This window comes from Rhododendron vialii, chromosome 8a (genome assembly GCF_030253575.1).
Source record: "Rhododendron vialii isolate Sample 1 chromosome 8a, ASM3025357v1".
Lineage (NCBI taxonomy): Eukaryota > Viridiplantae > Streptophyta > Magnoliopsida > Ericales > Ericaceae > Rhododendron > Rhododendron vialii.
This window is the reverse complement of record NC_080564.1, coordinates 30,604,656-30,623,401: the sequence shown is the minus strand read 5'-3', so window position 1 is coordinate 30,623,401 and position 18,746 is coordinate 30,604,656. Positions and strand designations below refer to the sequence as shown.

The following is an 18,746-nucleotide window of genomic DNA, read 5'->3' as shown; positions in this document are numbered from 1 at the left end:
GCAATTGATGGCTGTTTTATTCTTGTAACCTCCAAGCATTTGATGGCAGCATAATGGCTGAATTCATTTCAGCAATTGATGGCTGTATTCACCCCTTCTTCCTCCTCCGCTCTATATAAAGGAGGCTCACGTTTGGAGGAATAATCAGAAAATTCCAGCCCTTCCAATAATTCCAGAATATTGTTCTTTGAGAGAGAGTGACAGGCGGTAGTCAGTTCGCCAAGGCGGTCGACGGCGGTGTTCCAACTGCTTGCGGTTTAGCCGAGCCAACCCTGGGAGGAAGACGCCGAACAAGAACCTACAACACCTACGGTAGGCGGCGAATCTTTCTTAAGGAGACTGTGGTATCACACAGGAATCGGTTTGATTTTCATTCAATCTGTTTGTATCTCGTTTCATAATCTGTCTATTGTTATATATTCTGTAACTTCGAATTATCAATGGAATTGTTCTCTGGAATTTTTCTGTTATTGTCGTATTTTTCCCAACATTTTGACTAACTGAGCTAGCCTTAATTGGTTCTTTTGATTGTTCATCATGTTATCCTTTTATAGAAAACAGGAATAGGTGCATACATTGCCAGATGCCAGATGAAATGACGATTGATACTTCACATCACACACACACACACACACACACATATATCAGTTCGATTCTTATCCACACCTCTTTCTGTCCGCACCTCCATTTTTCCGATCGAATTTCGATGATCCGAGCCATTCAATGTTTTCAGAACGTGATTTTAAGGATACCCATCAAGAAATCGGCAAAAAAAAAAACATTGGGAATGGCTTGGTTTGAGCAGTTTTTTATTGAACCGTTCAATAAAATACAAACAAAAATTGTTCGGATGAAACCCTTCCCGATTATTTTTTTTGCCGATTTCTCGTGGGTACCCTTAAAATCACGTTCTGATCACATTGAGCGGCTTGGATCGTCGAAATTCGATCAGAAAATGGGAGGTGCAGACGGTGCGGGATGTGGACTTGATCCGAACTATATGTATGTGTGTGTATATATATAATTATATATATATATATATATATATATATACACACATATATAGTAATTTTCAGGTCCACTCGTCTTGATTTTTTTATGGTCCGGATTTTTCATTTTCCAATCGATTTGCGATGATCTGAGCTGCTCAATATGTTCAGAACGTGATTTTAAGAGTACCCGTGAGAAATTAGCCAAAAAAAATGACCGGGGATGGCTTGATCCGAGCAGTTTTTTTATTGAACCGTTCAATAAAAAAACTGTTCGGATCAAGCCCTTCCCGGTCATTTTTTTTGCTGATTTCTCACGGCTACCCTAAAAATCACGTTCTAAACACATTGAACGGCTCGGATCATCAGAAATCGATCGGGAAATGGGAGCTAAGACACAATTCTGGACCATAAGAAAATCAGGCCGACCGGACCTGAAAAGGAATATATATATATATATATATATATATATATATATATATATATATATATATATCGGGGCGGTTCTGAGAATAACTAATTAGGCACCTAAAAATATACCTCATAGTTTTCGATCAAATTTAATGATTCGAGCCGTTCAATATGATCAGAACGTGATTTTAAAAGTATTTATGAAAAATCAGCAAAAAAAGACCAGAAAGAGCTTGATCTGAGTAGTTTTTAACATAGATTTGATGAACGGTTCAATTAAAAACTGCTCAAAACAAGCACTTTCCATTCATAGTTTTTGCTAATTTCTCGCGGGTACCCTTAAAATCACATTCTGCATACATTGAATAGTTCGGATCATAACAATTTGATCGAGAACTATGAGATTGAGATTTGTGGTATTTTTTTAGATATTTAATGGGTTGTCCGCGGAACCGGCCCGTGTATATATATATATATACAGTCCGGCTCTTATGAGGACTACCTCATTTTAATAACATGCGGACCTCACTTTCCTGATCGAATTTCGATGATCCGAGCCACTCAATGTGTTCAGAACGTGATTTTAAGGGTATTCGCGAGAATTCAACAAAAAAAGACCGAGAAGGGCTTCATCTAAGCAGTTTTTATTTATTTTTTATTGAACGGTTCAAACAAAAACTGCTCGGATGAAACCCTTCTCGATCATTTTTTTTGCCAATTTCACTCAGTTACCCTTAAAATCATGTTCTGAACACATTGAGCGGCTCGGATCATTGAAATTCGATCAGAAAATAGAAGAAATGAGGAGGTCAAAATGCGAACTCATTTATTTGAGACAGATTGTGTGTGTATATATATATATATATATATATATATATTGAACCGCAACTTCACATCATATTGTTGGTAGGTCTAGACTGTAACGTTGTATCTTTTCGTAGAATTATTGTCCTTTCAGGCGATATTTCTCAGCATAGAATGCTTCAGCAGAAATAATGAAAACCCAGTACGGATTTTGCAATCATTATGTTTTCATGCATGGAAACTGTGTACGCATGCATGGAAAATGTTGTTCTTTCTCGCAAATGCTCGATTTAACCTCTAACAAAGGCTATACATCATACCAAGGGCGGAACCAAAAATTTAATCTCCTATGGGCTAACACAAAATTTATATACATGAACTAAGAAGAGTTTTATAATTAATGTACAACAAACTTGTACATAGATACATAAATGTTCAAAAAAAAAAAAAAATTACAAGAAATCATACATTATTGAATTTGTACCCTACTGAAATTGTGCCCTACGATGTTTCAATGAGTTGAGATCATTTATTATCAAAATTTGAGTCGATATCTTTAACAAGTTCTCTTCCAATGTAGATAATCATAGAATGCGCAAGAAAGTGAGGTAGGCTAAAATTGATGAGCTAAAATTTTACGTTTAAATTTTTTTGTTTTTCTTAAGTTCACCTGGGCTATAGCCTAGGCTAGCCCACCCTTGGTTCCGCCCTTGCATCATACTCTCTCTGTAAACGAGTCGAGTAGAGGCAAGAGTCGTAAGTTGTTAACGCGCGTTTTGTTATTGCATGAGCTTCAATCTCCAGTCATTCACAAGTTGAAGTCTATCAGCTTAAGTTTGTTTCATATACATTATACAGCACTTATTGAGTCGAGATCAGAAAATTAACGAGGGTGAGGGAAAAAATTATTTCGTTCACGTAGTGATGACTAAACAGGCGATGTTGTGCTAAAGGATTAGCTCAAGTGATAAGGGGTGGAACTAAGTGCCTCAAAAACACAAGTTTCTAGTTCGACTTTCATTGAGAAGCAAAATCCTTTATTGGACCACATTCCAATCGAGTTAAAGCTTATGTGCAATAGCTGTGGTAGGAGACTCCAGTATATGGTGCGACCACCCAATCTAAGGTAACAATTTATGTTTTTTGAACATAGCAAGTCCTAATTGTAAGGTAAGACGGAGCCAGAAAGGGACTAATAGGTGCGGTCGCCCCCCTACAATTCTAAAAAAAATACTACTATTACATTGAAAAATAAATTTATAAGCAAAATATATTGTCTCGCCCCCCTCCAAAAATTTAGCTCGCCTCCCAACATTTTTTTCTTAAAAAAAGAGAAAGATGTAAGTGTTTAGTATTTTTTGACTTATAGCCATATATAATTCCTGAGAATTGGGGGCTAAAGCCTAATTAAATTCTTGAGAACTGGGGGCTAGCTAAAGCCTAATTAAATTTTACCTTATTTGATTTTACCGTAAAAGAACGACTATCGACTTCCCCAAACCCAAATCTCTCTCTCATCTTGCGTTTGCCTTTTCGTCCCCCAACATTTTGCCCTAACAAAGCTAGCGGTAGCTGATGGAGGACAACTAGCACCACAAGGACGTTGTCGAACACCACGCCGTTGCTACTTCCATGTGATTCCACCATCGGTATATATGTTGATTGTTCAAAGATTGGATTAGGTATATACCGTAAATGTTAATACTTTTGCTACTACGTGATTCCACCATCGGTAACATGAGAAACATGTTTGTGATTTTTTTGCACTAGATATGAGAAACGTATTTAGGATTATACGTATTGGTGTTATTTTGTATTTTATATTTTTTGAGTTTGGAAAAATTCACATTATTGTGTCTCTTTTGTTTAATTTTTTTATTGTGTATATTCACCCCCGCTACATGAAAATCCTAGCTAGCTCCGTTCAGGGATGAGGACGATCGATGGGAATTGAACCGGCCATCTGGGGAAGAGAGGTGCCTAAACAGGAGAGCCCTGTTCTCCCACTTGTGCTATCCTCACCTTCGTACCTAAGTTAACAGCTGGTGACGAGATAGATTAAGATTCCTCAATTAGCTAGAACGAGAAAAGTGAAGATAAAAGCATCAAGCTTTATCCATCCAGCATCTGACTATCTGAGGCTGAGGCTGGGGGTAAAGGTAAACACATGGGCATGTCTATCTTAGTCGAAACGATCGACCTCGGCGTGAATCGAACAATAATTTGTACGTTCTACTTGATTGATGGATGTGATCAGCTTTCGTTAACGCGCGGGGTCCAGATTTGTCCACTTTTGTGACTGATGTGCGCCTGAATTTTGATGACTACAGTACTGCGTAGTGCATTCTATCTGTTGTCTCTCGAAAATCTAATGGGTGCTTTAGGGACACTGACACGTGATGCCCCAACACTCACAACACCATACCACATATTTTTGCGGGCCAAGTCCTCTGCTATGTGCGGCGTTGATACTTGTTGGAGAACCTTGTGGCGGTGTCGTAAGAGTCGAGACTACTACTGAATAATCTCTCCATCGATCGACTAATGTTGGGGAAAATTAATTGGTTGCTCTTGGACCACTTCCACCAGTTGAATGCATGCGCGGTCACCTTCTTGGCAAACTCGATCAAACGGATCCTAATCCGCACACAGTTATACTGGACTCTGTAATTGATTCTAGACTCCATGCACACCCTTCAAATACATACAAATACCGTATCGGTCCCGAATTTTTTTTTATCACTTGCACCATTGCAAACCTCTTAAGCAGTTGTTTATGGTTTTAATTTATAACATTTCTTATAAACAATATGAATTTTGTTTAATAAATCTCAACTAGTAAGTACCGTTAGAAAAAATTTCAAAGTCGATCGTCAGAAAGCATTAGATGCACAAATTCCGAAACTGACATACAAATTGTTCCGGCAACAGTGCTACCCACACAGACATTTTAAAACAGATCGTGTACAGATTTTTGTGTGGGGCCCACTAAAGGTCCCACACAAACGATCCAATCCATTCATTAAATGTAAACCATTTTTTGTAAGGATCCTTTCGAAAATTCAGCTCAATTCTATACTTATAAAACTGTTTTTGTTGGCGTCAAAACTCTAGTGCACAAAAAACTTGTACCATGTGCAATGTACAAGATTTTTATGCATTGGAGTTTTGGCACCAACAAAACAGTTTTGGCATTATCACCGCCCTTTTTCATAATCCTGTAATCTAAATGTATGAAAAGTTAGATGATTGAATCAAACATTTATAGTTATTAGATTGAGCTCATTTTTCTCGAGAACTCTTAAAAAAATGTTATACATTTAATGAACGGTTCGAATCATTTGTGTGGAACCCGTAGTAGGCCCAAAAAAAAACTTGTGCACAATCTGTTTTGAAAAATGTATGTGTGAACATACTTTTCCTTGTGACGGAGGGAGTTACCAGCAATTATATGTAATTCTCGGCCAGTGCCTACTCCTCGTGATACAAGACAAACACAAAGAAACAAAATATAGTACGGAGTACTTTGAATTTCTTTCATTCAATCATCCATACAACATCGATATCTGTGTATATGTTTCAATTCTTTAGCTGCTATCTAGCACTCTTTCGGTCCCAAAATGTTCGATATTTTTGAGACTGCGTGTCATTTTAGATCGCTTATGTTTTTCGATTTATAAAATTTCGTGTGATTTTAAAAATAATATTTAATAAAATTAATTAAAATATATCAAATAAGATCTGTATATTACGTAAGAGTATATATTAACATTCACATTAGAAGATTCAAAGAATTAAAAAATGGCTCGCTATCAAAAACAGATCGAACATTTTGAGCTTGTTCGTTTGGGGGCTTTAAAGTCCCTGCGCACGGTCTTCAATACATTTTCTTTATCTATCTCTCTACATTTAAACCTCTTTCAAAATCCAAAACAAACAAGATAGCCCTTTGCGACGGAGGGGATATATTATTATTATTTTTTTGTTAACATTACGGAGGAAATATTTTATCCATCACAAAGTACATAAAACAGGTGCTTCACAACAAGAGAAACCCATCTTCAGATCTTCTTCTTTTCTGTGCATATGTACCGGGAGAAAAATCTTGTTTACGACACTCAATTGTGACCGTTCAAAATGTTAATGAAATTTTTCCGGAAAAGAAATAATTATGACCGGTCATAATTGAAAATAAATATCAGCCATTAACTGCGCGAATAAACGGTTGAAATAGCTCCGCTCCGTGTATAAATTGTTCACAGAGCCCTCTGTAAAAAAAACTATCTCACGTACCAGTTGCATGAACATGAACACGTTTCTTTCCATTGGGACCATGGATCAATTAATTAAACCCCACCCCCCTCCTGCCAGTAGTCGAACTAGTACTAATTAATCATTACTTGAATTGCCCGCACATACGAACCGCAATAATGTTCTCATAGTACAATCATTTCTCATTCATACCGGATAAATTTGTATGGCAGCCATGATATAGCTGGCAGAAATCTGACCTTCGATTTTCACGAGATTCATGCCAGGAAAAACGGATAGTAAAAGAAAAAACCATACATGCCAGAAAATAGGGCCACTTTTTTTTTTTTTAAAATGGTTGGACGGCATGGGATGTCCAGGTCAATTTAAGCACACTTTAACAAATTCTCTTCTCGGCTTGGTCAAAGGCAGGCCATCTTATGCGCACTTTAACTAATTCTTTCCACGGTTCGGTCAAAGACATGTCATCTACGTCAGGACAAGAGAATTTACAAAGAATAACTTTCTTGTGGTCTGATCCCAAGAATCGAATCCTGATCAATTTTATGGGAAGCAAATCTACCAACTAACCGGAGTAATCCTTCGGGCTAAAGAAATAGGGGCCAGAAGTAAATGGACATATAGAGATCCAGAGGGCCTGAGAGTAGAACTCAACTCCCATGGAATTGTGGTACTAAGCTCTAACAACTGCAGCATGCAAGTGCCACCTTGTTCAAAATGTTCATCGTAAATGCAACCCCAAGGCTTGGAATTAAGAGAGATGTTCTCTCCAAGCTAGATCTCAGATTTAAAATCTCATAGGTGTTGTCAATTCTTGCAGAATAAGGGGGTGTTTGGTTAGTTGATTTTTGCATTTTTGCATTCTCCTTATTGCATTTTGGGTGTTTGGTTACTGCATTCTAAAAACTCATTTCACAGAATCAATTCACCTATTTTGGTTATAGAGGCAGAATCCAAGAATGAGCCCCGAAGGAGCGTTTTCCATTCTTGCATTTTTCCATTCTTGGTCCAGAGGAGCTTTCCCAGTTGTGCCCTCCAATTTTCGGTTATAGAGCTCTTTTAGGGAGCTCGTTGAAAGCCCTAGAATCAAATAATTTTTTGATGAAATTTTTATTTTTCTAATCATTTTATCCTAAATGGTCATGATAAATTTTTGGCTCTAGGACTTTCAACGAACGCCCTAAGAGAGCCCTATAATCAAATAAGGGGGAGAGATCGATATAAACACAGTATATACTTATATGCTAAGAATATGAACCACCTAAAAATCTTAATAGAAAGGAGAAATTAATACGTAACTATTTACACATTTTTAACACATTAATAATAAAGGCCAAGGGCAACTTGGTAAAAAATCAACCCATAATTCATTTTCAACATTCATCTACCAAACACTACTACATTTTCAAAATACAATATGCACATATTTTCTAAACACTCCTACCATACTCAAAATACATTCTGGCTATAATTCAAAAAGTCAAAAAGGTGAAAATGAAAAGTCAAAAAGTAGCCTTTCAAACACCTCCTAAGTCCATATAAAATTGTGCTCCAACTTTAAATAGCCCCCTCCATTGAACGGCTGGATTGGTCCCCAATATATTTGCAGAGGTGCACGTAAGCTGACAGCCTAACCCTGACACCCCTTCCCGAAAATGCATGGTCCTTGAAATTTCAAGGCTGGGGGCATGCATGTGTGCAGCTTTCAACCAACTTGTCAAATTGTTTTCTTGTTTTAGTTTCCAAGATTTTGACAACATAATAGAAGAATTAATACGTTACCAATGAAAAATATCAATGCCAACTTTGTTATTTTTCTTGGTAAGTTTTTAGAGAGAAAAAAAAAAAGATGATCACAAGTTTCTATAGAAAGAGAGGCACTAAATGGAAAATTTTGCACATTCAAATAATATAAGTCACGTGGTAAAGGTTGTGAGCTTAGTTGAATTGGATCCAGTTGAGTTAGGGACCATGAAAAACAACTTTCGTGTCCTTTTGGAGTCCAATGCCACGTGAAGAGGTTGAAATTTGAAGGTTCGGCCAAATGAAAAAGCTGGTGAAAATGAATGATCAAATTTCATATATCAATATGGGAACATACCCTCTGTGTCTAGGGGGACCCCTAAAATGGAAATGGGATGGAAAATGTGTGAGAACTCTAGAGCAGGGCCACTTCATCAAGTTTCATGGCCTCAACCATATATGCAGTACTATACTTGGTTGGCTTCTTGTCATCCTTATCGTTCCCTCTTGTTTTTTGTGTGATGCTCCTGGGTCCCTTTGAACTTTTTTGAGATCGATAAATTTATTTTTCGCTGTTCAAAAAATGCAGTAGTAGCGGCAATACTAGAAGGTATTTTTTTTTATGCATCTCATACAGCTCCTCCTTTCCATGTATAATGAAAAAAAATACATGGAATCAAAAAAATATAAAAATATTCTCATTATTAACTGAGCAGAGCTAGTGTTTTTACAAGAAATCTCTAAACAACCTTCCTGAGACCATTTTGAACGTAGAATGCATGTGAAAAGGTAACCAAATTATAGTATTGAGTGTTATAGAGAGGAAATTTGTTCGATTCACCGTTTAGTTTTAGTTTTGTTTTCAATTATTACTCTATTTCTTTCTCCAATCATTACCCTATTTTTCCAATTATTACTTTCTCATCTTTCTCTATCTCTCTCAAATCATTACCCTTATCTTCAATCATTACTTTATTTCTCTCTCCACCCACTACCAAAACTAAACTAAACTAAACTCCCGACCAAACACAACCATACTTATATTCTCAACAACAACAGTCGTTGTAGTTAATTAGTTCGTGGTTGTGTGCAATAACAGTTAACAGGTGGCCGGTGGTGTCGAACGGTGGTTAGTTTATAATTTTTTTTTGTTAATAATGCAAGGTGTCCCGAGCTAACTTGCGCGGTTAGTTTGTATTTTGTATTAACTTCCTTAATCTTAATCTGCCTATCCACTCAGAAAATGAGATTCATGTAACCTTCAGTGACAAGCTTAGAGGACAGTTGCCGAGCAAAAAAAAAGCTTAGAGGACAGTTTGAAATGGAATCCATTACACAATATTTAGTTATTTACCAATATAGGAGTTAGGGTTGTTGAGTAATTATTTGGTGGTTCAAGGGCACGGCCCTGTTTGGTTTGGGTTTTAAGTGACGTTTTTTTAGAGTACTAATGAGTAGAGAGAGAAAAATAGAAAATTTATTGGGAACTTTGTCCAGAAATTTTAAGACCCCACAATGAACAAGACTGCCCTAATACTCCTATCCACCACACATTTTCGTTAGCCCCACACTCCACTGACAACTCCTTTTCAATACTCATTTTCTGCTCTCCTCATCTGCCCAGAGAGACCGGAGGGTGAAGCTTTAGTTTTTTCTCGATTTTCTCCGTCTCTGTAACAAGATCGAGTTACCAGCCGGTACCTCCGGAAAATATTCCGGAACGCCGGAATAGTCCGAGATTTAGCTTGTAAATTAATTAGCCGTAACGAAATAAGAGGGTTACCTTACCGGATTTACCTGTGGTACTTTCCATTACCGACACGAGATTCACAACTTTGATACAGACTACAATTGATTCATTTTTTCTAATTTACGCGAATTCCGTTGGAGCGTGATTCGACAAAAGGTTTCTCATTTTTATGCCGATAATAAAAATAGACTTCATCGTTTTATCATAAGGCCCCGTTCCGCTCTCTCTCAAAATTTTCTTTTTTAAAAAGAAGGTAATTTCAAACTTAAATATAACGAGAATGAAAAATGATTTTTCAATTTTTTTTGCACCATTTAAAAAATCTCAATGAAATCTATCAAATAAGATTCATATTAATTGAAAAATTATTTGCGTAAATACATGATTTTTGACCTTAAAATTACCTTTTTTTTCTTAAAATTCCTTTTCTTAAAAAGTGGAACGACCTCTAAATCCAATAAATAAAATGATTAATACAAACCCTCCGCAAAGTCTTAGAATCGACAGGCAAAGACATTGATGATTTTTTATTTATTTTTATTTTTTTAAAAAGAGAGACAAGCAAAGACAAACTTGGTTATGCTTTGAACTTCCAATCCTAGGATCTGTATTTGGACGCATTCAGAGATATGTTCGCGACACTCAGACGCGTGTTCTGTAGCATCACTCACCAATAAAACTGCATCGCAACATCATCATCACCTCATAAATACGAGGAAATAGACGAAACACAAGTACGAGTAGAGCCATTCGTTATGTGTGGATCCCGCATGCAGCTCGTGTGATCCACGTGTATCGAAAATGTTACAAATACATTTAAGGAGTGATTTTGCCGCTCTTTTTTGTCTCTCTAACGGCACTCTCCCATGTGTGTCTCTAATAAGTGATTCGTTTTGTGAAAGAAAATGAGTGCCAAAATCAATTCCCGCAAATTTATGTCTGATTCGATGTCCCTCACATCTACTTATAATACTACAGTATATATATATATCTGTAGCATTTGGCTAGGGGACACTTGTCGATATTCCCAGGCTGGGCCAAACGGAGCTTTCTGTTCAAAACAGCCCCTCCCCCCCCCCCAGGCGGCTCTACATTCACCTTTCCATGTTCACATGAACACCCAAACAAATTTTTTTTGCTTAGAATATATGTAAAAATTATGGGCTAACCTCTTTTTGAACACCAAATTTCAATATCAATGAACACCCAATATTAAAAATTATAGTCTTGAACACCTAACCCAAAAATAATTGAAGACCTAACTCAAGCAATTGAACACTCAATGACAACCCAATTACTTTCCATCAATCCAAAAAAATCATAGTTGAACACCTAACACATTATCTCAAAAATAAAATTCACAATCCTAATTGAAAAAAAAGAAAGAGAAAAAGAAGAATCAAGTGGTTTAAGTATTATGCATGTGTTCTTTCTCCCTCCCTATTGTCAATGGTCTTAATGTGTTAATTTTGCATTCGTAACAATAACTACTTTATTATTATTATTTATCTAGTTAGCTTATAGAATTAAAGACAAAGCTTTAAAAAATTCAATAACATACATTCCCCATTAGCTTGAATAATATTCCTTCGAATTTAAGATTAAGATAGAAAATCTCATCATGGCATCCTAATGAACAATATATTTTTGAAAAAGGTCGGCCTCAACATACTCTCTAAGATTTCATTCAAAATGGTTTTAGTAGATTAATACACTGATTAAATGTTAGCAAAAAATATTATAACTCGTCCAAAATAACTCTAAATTTTAAGTCCCTCCATTCTCGAAACACTATTGACTACACAATACAACAACTTAAAAAATAAAAATTGATTTTTTGTTAAAAAATATGGTACATATTATAAGTTCTCAGTTTGCCTCGTAGTTAATTTTCTTAAAATAACAGTCATGTTTTTTGGTCTGCACTATTTATATTAATACATGAGGTTTGCACGTATATTATTGGTTGATATATCAGCTAGTAGAGTTAAGGTAATTTTTGAACACCCTATCACAAATTTCTAAAGCCGCCGCCGCCGCCGCCGCCCCCCACCCCCACCCCCAAGAAAGCAGCTTCGGAAAGACAGAAACAATCTGCAGTGGGCCAAGCCCATGGCCGATTACTCTTCTATTTCATCTTTAAGTCCAGCACCAAATGGGACCATCAAGAAAAGAACATGCACCAACCTTACTGTTTGTAATGTCATCATATCCGAATAAGATAAGAGATGGAGTAAAAGATACCAGCGTTGCTATCCACCCAGAGGTGAAAATCTGCACCTGCATGTAACGATCCGGTTTTGACCTGGTTCGAGTTCCCGAAAAAATGATCCGAACTGTGCATTTTGTTTAGAATCCTCGTAAAAAAACAGCTCAATCAGATATCGGTAAGTGCGTTTTACAATAGATACAGCTTTGTTTTAAAATTAAGACCTGAATTGCTCTGGGGTAAGGTTGGATATGGTTTAGAGTTTAGGGTTTTGTGGTTTAATTTGTTACGTTTGTTCGTTCGGTACACTCCCCTCACTTCAGTACTCGCTTTGCTACCGTTACCCAGTAACTTGGTTGCCGTTAATATTTCATAAACGCCTTTACCGATATCCAATTGAACTAATTTTATATAAGGAGCCTAAACAAAAATATTTTAAACAAAATGAGCTGCTTAGATCTTCTTTTTTTTATCCGAAATGGCTCCAAACCATATCTGTACTTGCAGGTAGAGATGTGAAATCTATGTGCATATCCTTCCTGATAAAGATAAGAATAGAAGAAGTGTTACAACAATGCCCCTGACACAAAATCTCGAACAGATGTGTCTCGAGTCGTACAATATTGTAAGCCTCATTCAGATTCTGCTCAAACATTTATACTTGAGTCATTCGATGCATGTAGATCTTATGTTTTAGATAGAAGTTGAAGCGAAATCTATCATTTTAACAAGTGATTATTTAGTGCTCTTAGAGTATGCCCAAGCATCGCTCTAATGCCCATTAACCATCATATAGTTTATGCAGGGTTCGTACATTCAATTGCAAAACCAAACCAATGTGATTTTATTGTGGCTAGGGGTTTTGGAGTGCCGATTGGCCATGTTCTAGGAGCAACCGATAATTTTTCCATTTCTGCATCCATCACTTTCACATTGGCTGCTCGAGTAATTATTCAGTGCCCCGAGGCCCAAATTCTTCTCTATCACATATCAGTGTGAACTACCTCCACAGGCACGGCACCGCCACCGCGCATAATGAATAAATTTTCCTGGACTGCAAGTCTACAGTGACCTCTAGTTGCTGACGAAAACAGTAGTTAACAATTTATTGCCTGCCACGTACTCCCTCCGTTTCGATTTGTTTGTCTCTTTCTACTATTTGAAACTTTCTACAAAATTATCTATATGTTTCGGTAAATAATGTTTTGTATATGTAATATGGATCTTATTTGATAAATCTCGATTGGGTCTATAATACGATGTTTTCGAAATTATATACTCCATCCGTCCCAATTTACTTGTCTCAGTTCTATTCTAATTGGATAAAAAAATTAGTTATATTTTTAAATTGGTAATGAATTTTATATCTAATATGGATCTTATTTGATAGATCTCGATTTGTTCTATAATAAAATGTTTTCAAAATCACCTAAAACATTATAAATTACAAGATATAATCAATTGAAAAGTAACACGAATTCCCAAAAGTGATAATTAAATTAGGACGGAGGTAGTAAAATATTATGAATTGTGAGATATAGAATTTTTTTTAAAGGGAACGTATGTCGATTTGCACAAATAAATTGAGAGGGAGGGAGTATTGTAACTATTTGCGGAGAAATGTGTAATGAAATTATTGATTTGCTGTTTGTATTTGGTTGGTCAGTACTCTGGTCATCCAAACAGAGGAAATTTTTACAACCATCTCCAATGATTCATCTACAGTATTTATTAAGGACGAATTATGTTTTAGCTTGTTAGAATATTGTTTTTTTAAATTTTTGTAAAGTTCTTCCATTGCGATCAAAAGCCATTTGTTGTAGTTTAATTATGAGAAACCAAATTAATCAGGAATACAAATGGAGGCGTTCAAAAGAGTTCTAAATGTGACGTGACACAAGACATGGCTCAACAAATGGCGGAGTGTTAGAGCCACGTCTTGATAAAGTGAAAATTAAATATTAAAATCACGATGCGGGGATTTTAAATAAAATAGTTTGTTGTGTAATGAATTTATGCCTCGAAGAAGAATATAACTTGAAGTTCTAGAATTGTTGAATTTTTAAGTTTACCCTTTTACTTTTTATGAAGTAACACATGGCGTTGTCACGTGATGTTATCGGTACATGAAAAACGCAAACACACAACGTGAGTTATCACTTATCTCTCATTCACCTAATAAAAGACCAAGACCTTGTTTATTCTTCTTGTGTAACATGTCTTCATATACATACAAACGTACATTTAGATATAGATATAGATATAGATATAGAGAGAGAGGAGAGAGAGGGGGAGAGAGAGGGGGTTGATGAGACCAGTCAAATGTAAAGGAAACTGAATGGTTTTGAGTTAAAAAAGTTTTTTTAGCAAAATTTTGGAGGTGTCCTCTCTATTCTCATGTATATATATAACCTGACCTCATAAGATTGTATCAGACCCACTTTTCCCCCTCCTTGACTAGTACCTCTCTGGAACCAACAGCAGTACGCCCCTACTCTCCTCTCTTCCATCACTTTCCATTTTCAATTCCAAAGCTCTTCAAAAAAAAAAAAAAATGTCAGCCTTTTCACACCAGCACCGGCCTTTCCTCCTTGACTCCTCATTTTTCACTCCCATTAAGATCATGTCTGGCCTTGTGGAGGAACCAAACACCCCCTTGTTCTCTCAATTTTTTTACCCACCTGAGCCTGTTCACCAAATCCCTGTTCATCACTTTAGTACTAGCTGCCTTGAAAACAGCACAAAAGTTGATGCTGGCATTAATGATGATGATTCTTCATCAGTGGTGGATGGTAAGGCTGAAAGTGGGGAGCAAGTCACCCAGAAGTTGATTCCCATGGACAAGAAGAAGAAGAACAGAGATGGGTCTGCTCAATCCAAGGTCATAAACTATAACCCATTTCTCAATCATGAATCCCGTTGTTGTTTGATTTTCCAGATTGGTTGTTATTGATCTTGAGTTGCTGATTAAATTTTGTGTGTGTGTGTGTGTGTGGATGGTGTTCGATAATTTGATTAACAGGATGCAAGAGAAGTGAAGGGGAAGAAGCAAAAGAGATGCAATGGTGGGATGGAAGGTGATGAAGAAAAGAAGACTAATAAAGCTGGTAATAAGAAGAAGCTTAATGAAGCAGCCCCTACTGGGTTCATTCATGTAAGGGCCAGAAGGGGGCAAGCAACAGACAGCCACAGCTTAGCAGAGAGGGTACTGTTTACTGCTTGAAGCTTTACTGTTAAGACTTGGAAGTTACTTTAGTATATTATACCCCACACGCAAAAGGACCAAACTTTGTTAGTACATTCAAAGCAAACAACGACTCTCTTCTTCTTCTTTTTCTTTAACCGGATAATAGGGTTAGCTTGCGTGCACACCGACTAATTCGGAGCTTAGAGTAATGACCAGCCAAACCCTCTGGGCTCTAGTGGCCTCAAGTTTGGAAGGTTTGGCTTCCGTGAGATTCGAACATGCATGGAATTTCACGGGGACAAACACTTATTAGTTGTCTCATGTCTACTTGGCCAAATCCCAGAGCTAATGACTACCCATATTTATTTTGTTGGATGGGAATAAAGCAGAATTTTTACATGTGTGAAGTGCCTTTTTGCGGTTATTTCAGACCTGTAATGGTAGAGAACAGGGAGCACGTACACCTTAGCTTGAAAATGAAGACTTTGATGATCAGATTCTTGAAGTATTTTCCTTTTTCAAAGAAAGAAGTGTAATTAGCTAATTATATGGAGACAGTGGAGTTTTAGCAGGAGAAATTTGGTTACTGCAATTTTGCATGAATAATCGGAAAAAGACTAGTTCGTCGGTTATTGTTTGAAAGAAGTACATTCCAATTTTTGGCATATAAGAACATACTCCTATCGTAGCACAAGAAGTTAGCGTATGTGCATACTATGTTTGTGTTTCCGTTCCTTTTACTGGAATGATCGTTATTCGGAACCTAGTTTCATACCGTACTAAAATAAAACGCGATAAATCTATAATTTATATAATTGTTTAAGCAACTCATGCCAATACACCATTTCTTCTGTTGCAAATGGGTTTCAGGTGAGAAGGGAGAAAATAAGTGAGAGGATGAAACTGCTGCAGGCTCTAGTTCCTGGATGTGACAAGGTGAAGTTTAATAGCACAATTGACTTGACTTTGTCTTTCTATCACAAAATACTGGTCCTATATATGCTGACAATTTCATGTGGCCTTGTTGAAAAGTAGGTTACTGGGAAGGCCCTCATGTTGGATGAAATTATCAACTATGTCCAGTCTCTACAAAATCAAGTTGAGGTAAAAAATATTTTCTACTGCTCAAAAATATCTCTTCATTTTTTTTCCTGTCAAAAAAATATAAAAATAATCTGAGACTTGTATTTATGTCCAATATTTTTTTTTTTTCAGTTCCTATCCATGAAGCTTGCTTCTGTGAATCCCATGTTCTATGACTTTGGAATGGACTTAGATGCATTCATGGTTACACCTGAGGTATAAAACAAAGCTATACAATATTCCAATATAAATATATAATTATATGAATATGTTTGTCCTTTGTTTACTTATGATTTGGTTATAAAATATTATCCTACTGCATTGAATCTAATGTTGGATCTTTGTTCCTGACATGAATGTTTCAGATCAGATTGAATGGATTGGTATCACCATTAATGCCAAAATCCAACCACCACCAGGCCATTGCCTTTTCTGATACAACCACCGGCGCGGCTGCCGCCTGGACCGGCCCAAACAGCTATTCTCTTGTGGACACACCTACATCTTCATCCCTTCTATTTCAACAAGTGCAGAGGCCAAATATTCTGTCCCAGGTGTGTATCCAATACAATGCTGCCATGCTGGCTATATTTAAAATACCCACCTCAAAATATTCCTCAAATTATAAAACTTTTTACATTATAAAAAAAATTAAAAGTATTCTAGTAGAAGAAAGCAAACCCAAGTTTCTAAGTTTGACATCACTTTCAGGATAATGAACAGGTCTTGTGGGATGTGGAGGACCAAAGACAAAGAGTTATTAATCAATCTGGCTTTAGCAACAACTTGTGTTCTTTCCATCAATAAAATACCAAGCTGCAGCTGCCTGCCCTACACGCAGCAGGTAAGGTCCACCCCTTCTAACCACTGTCTCATCATGTTATTACTTTCAACCATAAACAAGAAGAAATACACATTACCTATATGGATGAAAATTCGAAAAAGTATTTTTCATAGCTATTTCCTTACTTTCACGAGCTTTGCTTTCTGTAAATTTTTGCGGTAACAACCATCTGTTGTAATGACGTGCATCACTCCAAAAGGAAAAAGGTGATTCACACACGAAATTCATATCGAAATTTCATTCAAAATGATGTGACAGTGGTACTTGTAGTTATTATGACACGGACTTATGGGCTGTTTTTATACCAATGAGAGGAACCCAATTGATGGACAATTGGAGATGTTTTGTTCTAACAGCATCACCCGGACGGCTTAAAAAAATTGGAAGATTAGAATGTTGAAAGAGTACAAATATTTATAATTGCATATCTTGTCTACGTACTGATTTTTTTTTTACATGGTCTAATTTGCAGCACCCGAGGAAATTCTACAGTAGCAAAAAGCAGAGGGAAGACACCTAGAGGGGCATGGAATGCCAATAAAAGCTTATATTCCTTAGCATCAATAGCAATGAAGATCTCCTCAAATCTCTGATTCTAAGCCCAGTCCAGTAGTCCATGAATGAATGGAGCCTAGCTAGCTAGCAAGTTGTTGGACATGAATAAAATCAATGGTGGAAGACAAACAAGACCAGATCTTTTGTAGATTCTTCTGTTCCTGTCCCATTTGACTCCACCCCAAAAAATCAAGTCCCTTAAGCACAAATTCCTATAGCTAGCTAGCTAGCTTGTGGTGGTTTTTACAAGTAGAATATTGATCCCATGCCAGAACACTGTCAAATGTTTTTGTATCTAATATGATTGTCATCCGTTAATACTACGTACTACGATTCTTGATCTTATAATTGTGACAGTTAATTCTGTTATTTACAGTTTAGATCATTTATGGCGGCGCGGATTTTACATACACGGTTTCTGTTGTTGTTGTTGTTGTTGTTGTATTTCTGCATCTTGTTGACATAACTATCTCTGCTTGTAATGGGTGGATACAGAGTCCATTGGAATCTTCTCTTTTTGGTAACGGAGAAACATCCGTACAACCAGGTCACTGAATGGACCCGACTACGCAATCCAAATCTGTGGGGGAGCTAGCGGGTCCACACCGGTCACGACCTCATACTTACTCCAGGGTATTCACTCGGTGGAGAATCGAATCCCAAACCTTGAGAAGTAATCTCAAAGCCTGGGTATCCACCCGAACCAGGGCAACCCTGGGTGTGTAGTCCAATGGAATCTTTGTTTGTTGGGGTGGCTTTTATCATGGCTTAAGGTTTCTTTTGGTGACCAGATCCAAAGCTTTAATGGCTCTTCATATCAAATAAAATTTCTTTTAATTCAAATTGGACATAACAATAAAGCCAAATTAAAACAGATCTCTTTCAAAAAATACATTCCT

At 36.7% G+C, this 18,746-nt stretch overlaps 1 protein-coding gene across 3 annotated transcripts; it reads left to right on the top strand.

The window, feature by feature from the left end:
* The first annotated feature begins 14,484 nt into the window (after positions 1 to 14,484).
* On the top strand, positions 14,485 to 18,257 carry LOC131335231 (transcription factor BC1-like). 3 transcript variants are annotated; one of them, XM_058370494.1, is made up of 8 exons: positions 14,485 to 15,059; positions 15,201 to 15,383; positions 16,236 to 16,301; positions 16,401 to 16,469; positions 16,581 to 16,664; positions 16,814 to 17,002; positions 17,172 to 17,292; positions 17,765 to 18,257. In XM_058370494.1, exons 1-7 carry the CDS (start codon positions 14,733 to 14,735, stop codon positions 17,253 to 17,255), a joined length of 1,002 nt encoding a protein of 333 aa, XP_058226477.1. In that variant the 5' UTR covers positions 14,485 to 14,732; the 3' UTR covers positions 17,256 to 17,292; positions 17,765 to 18,257. The 3 variants fall into 3 exon arrangements, with proteins under 3 accessions (XP_058226477.1, XP_058226476.1, XP_058226475.1); XM_058370493.1 differs by having other exon boundaries at positions 14,486 to 15,059; positions 17,160 to 17,297; XM_058370492.1 differs by having other exon boundaries at positions 14,487 to 15,059; positions 17,160 to 17,292.
* The last annotated feature ends 489 nt before the right edge of the window (positions 18,258 to 18,746 follow it).

Excerpts from the sequence above, each read along its gene's own strand:
- LOC131335231 (XM_058370493.1), top strand. The coding sequence starts at position 14,733 with ATGTCAGCCTTTTCACACCAGCACCGGCCTTTCCTCCTTGACTCCTCA. Across the intron at positions 16,302-16,400 it reads TAGTTCCTGGATGTGACAAG|GTTACTGGGAAGGCCCTCAT; the intron begins GTGAAGTTTAAT and ends GTTGAAAAGTAG. Across the intron at positions 16,470-16,580 it reads CTCTACAAAATCAAGTTGAG|TTCCTATCCATGAAGCTTGC; the intron begins GTAAAAAATATT and ends TTTTTTTTTCAG.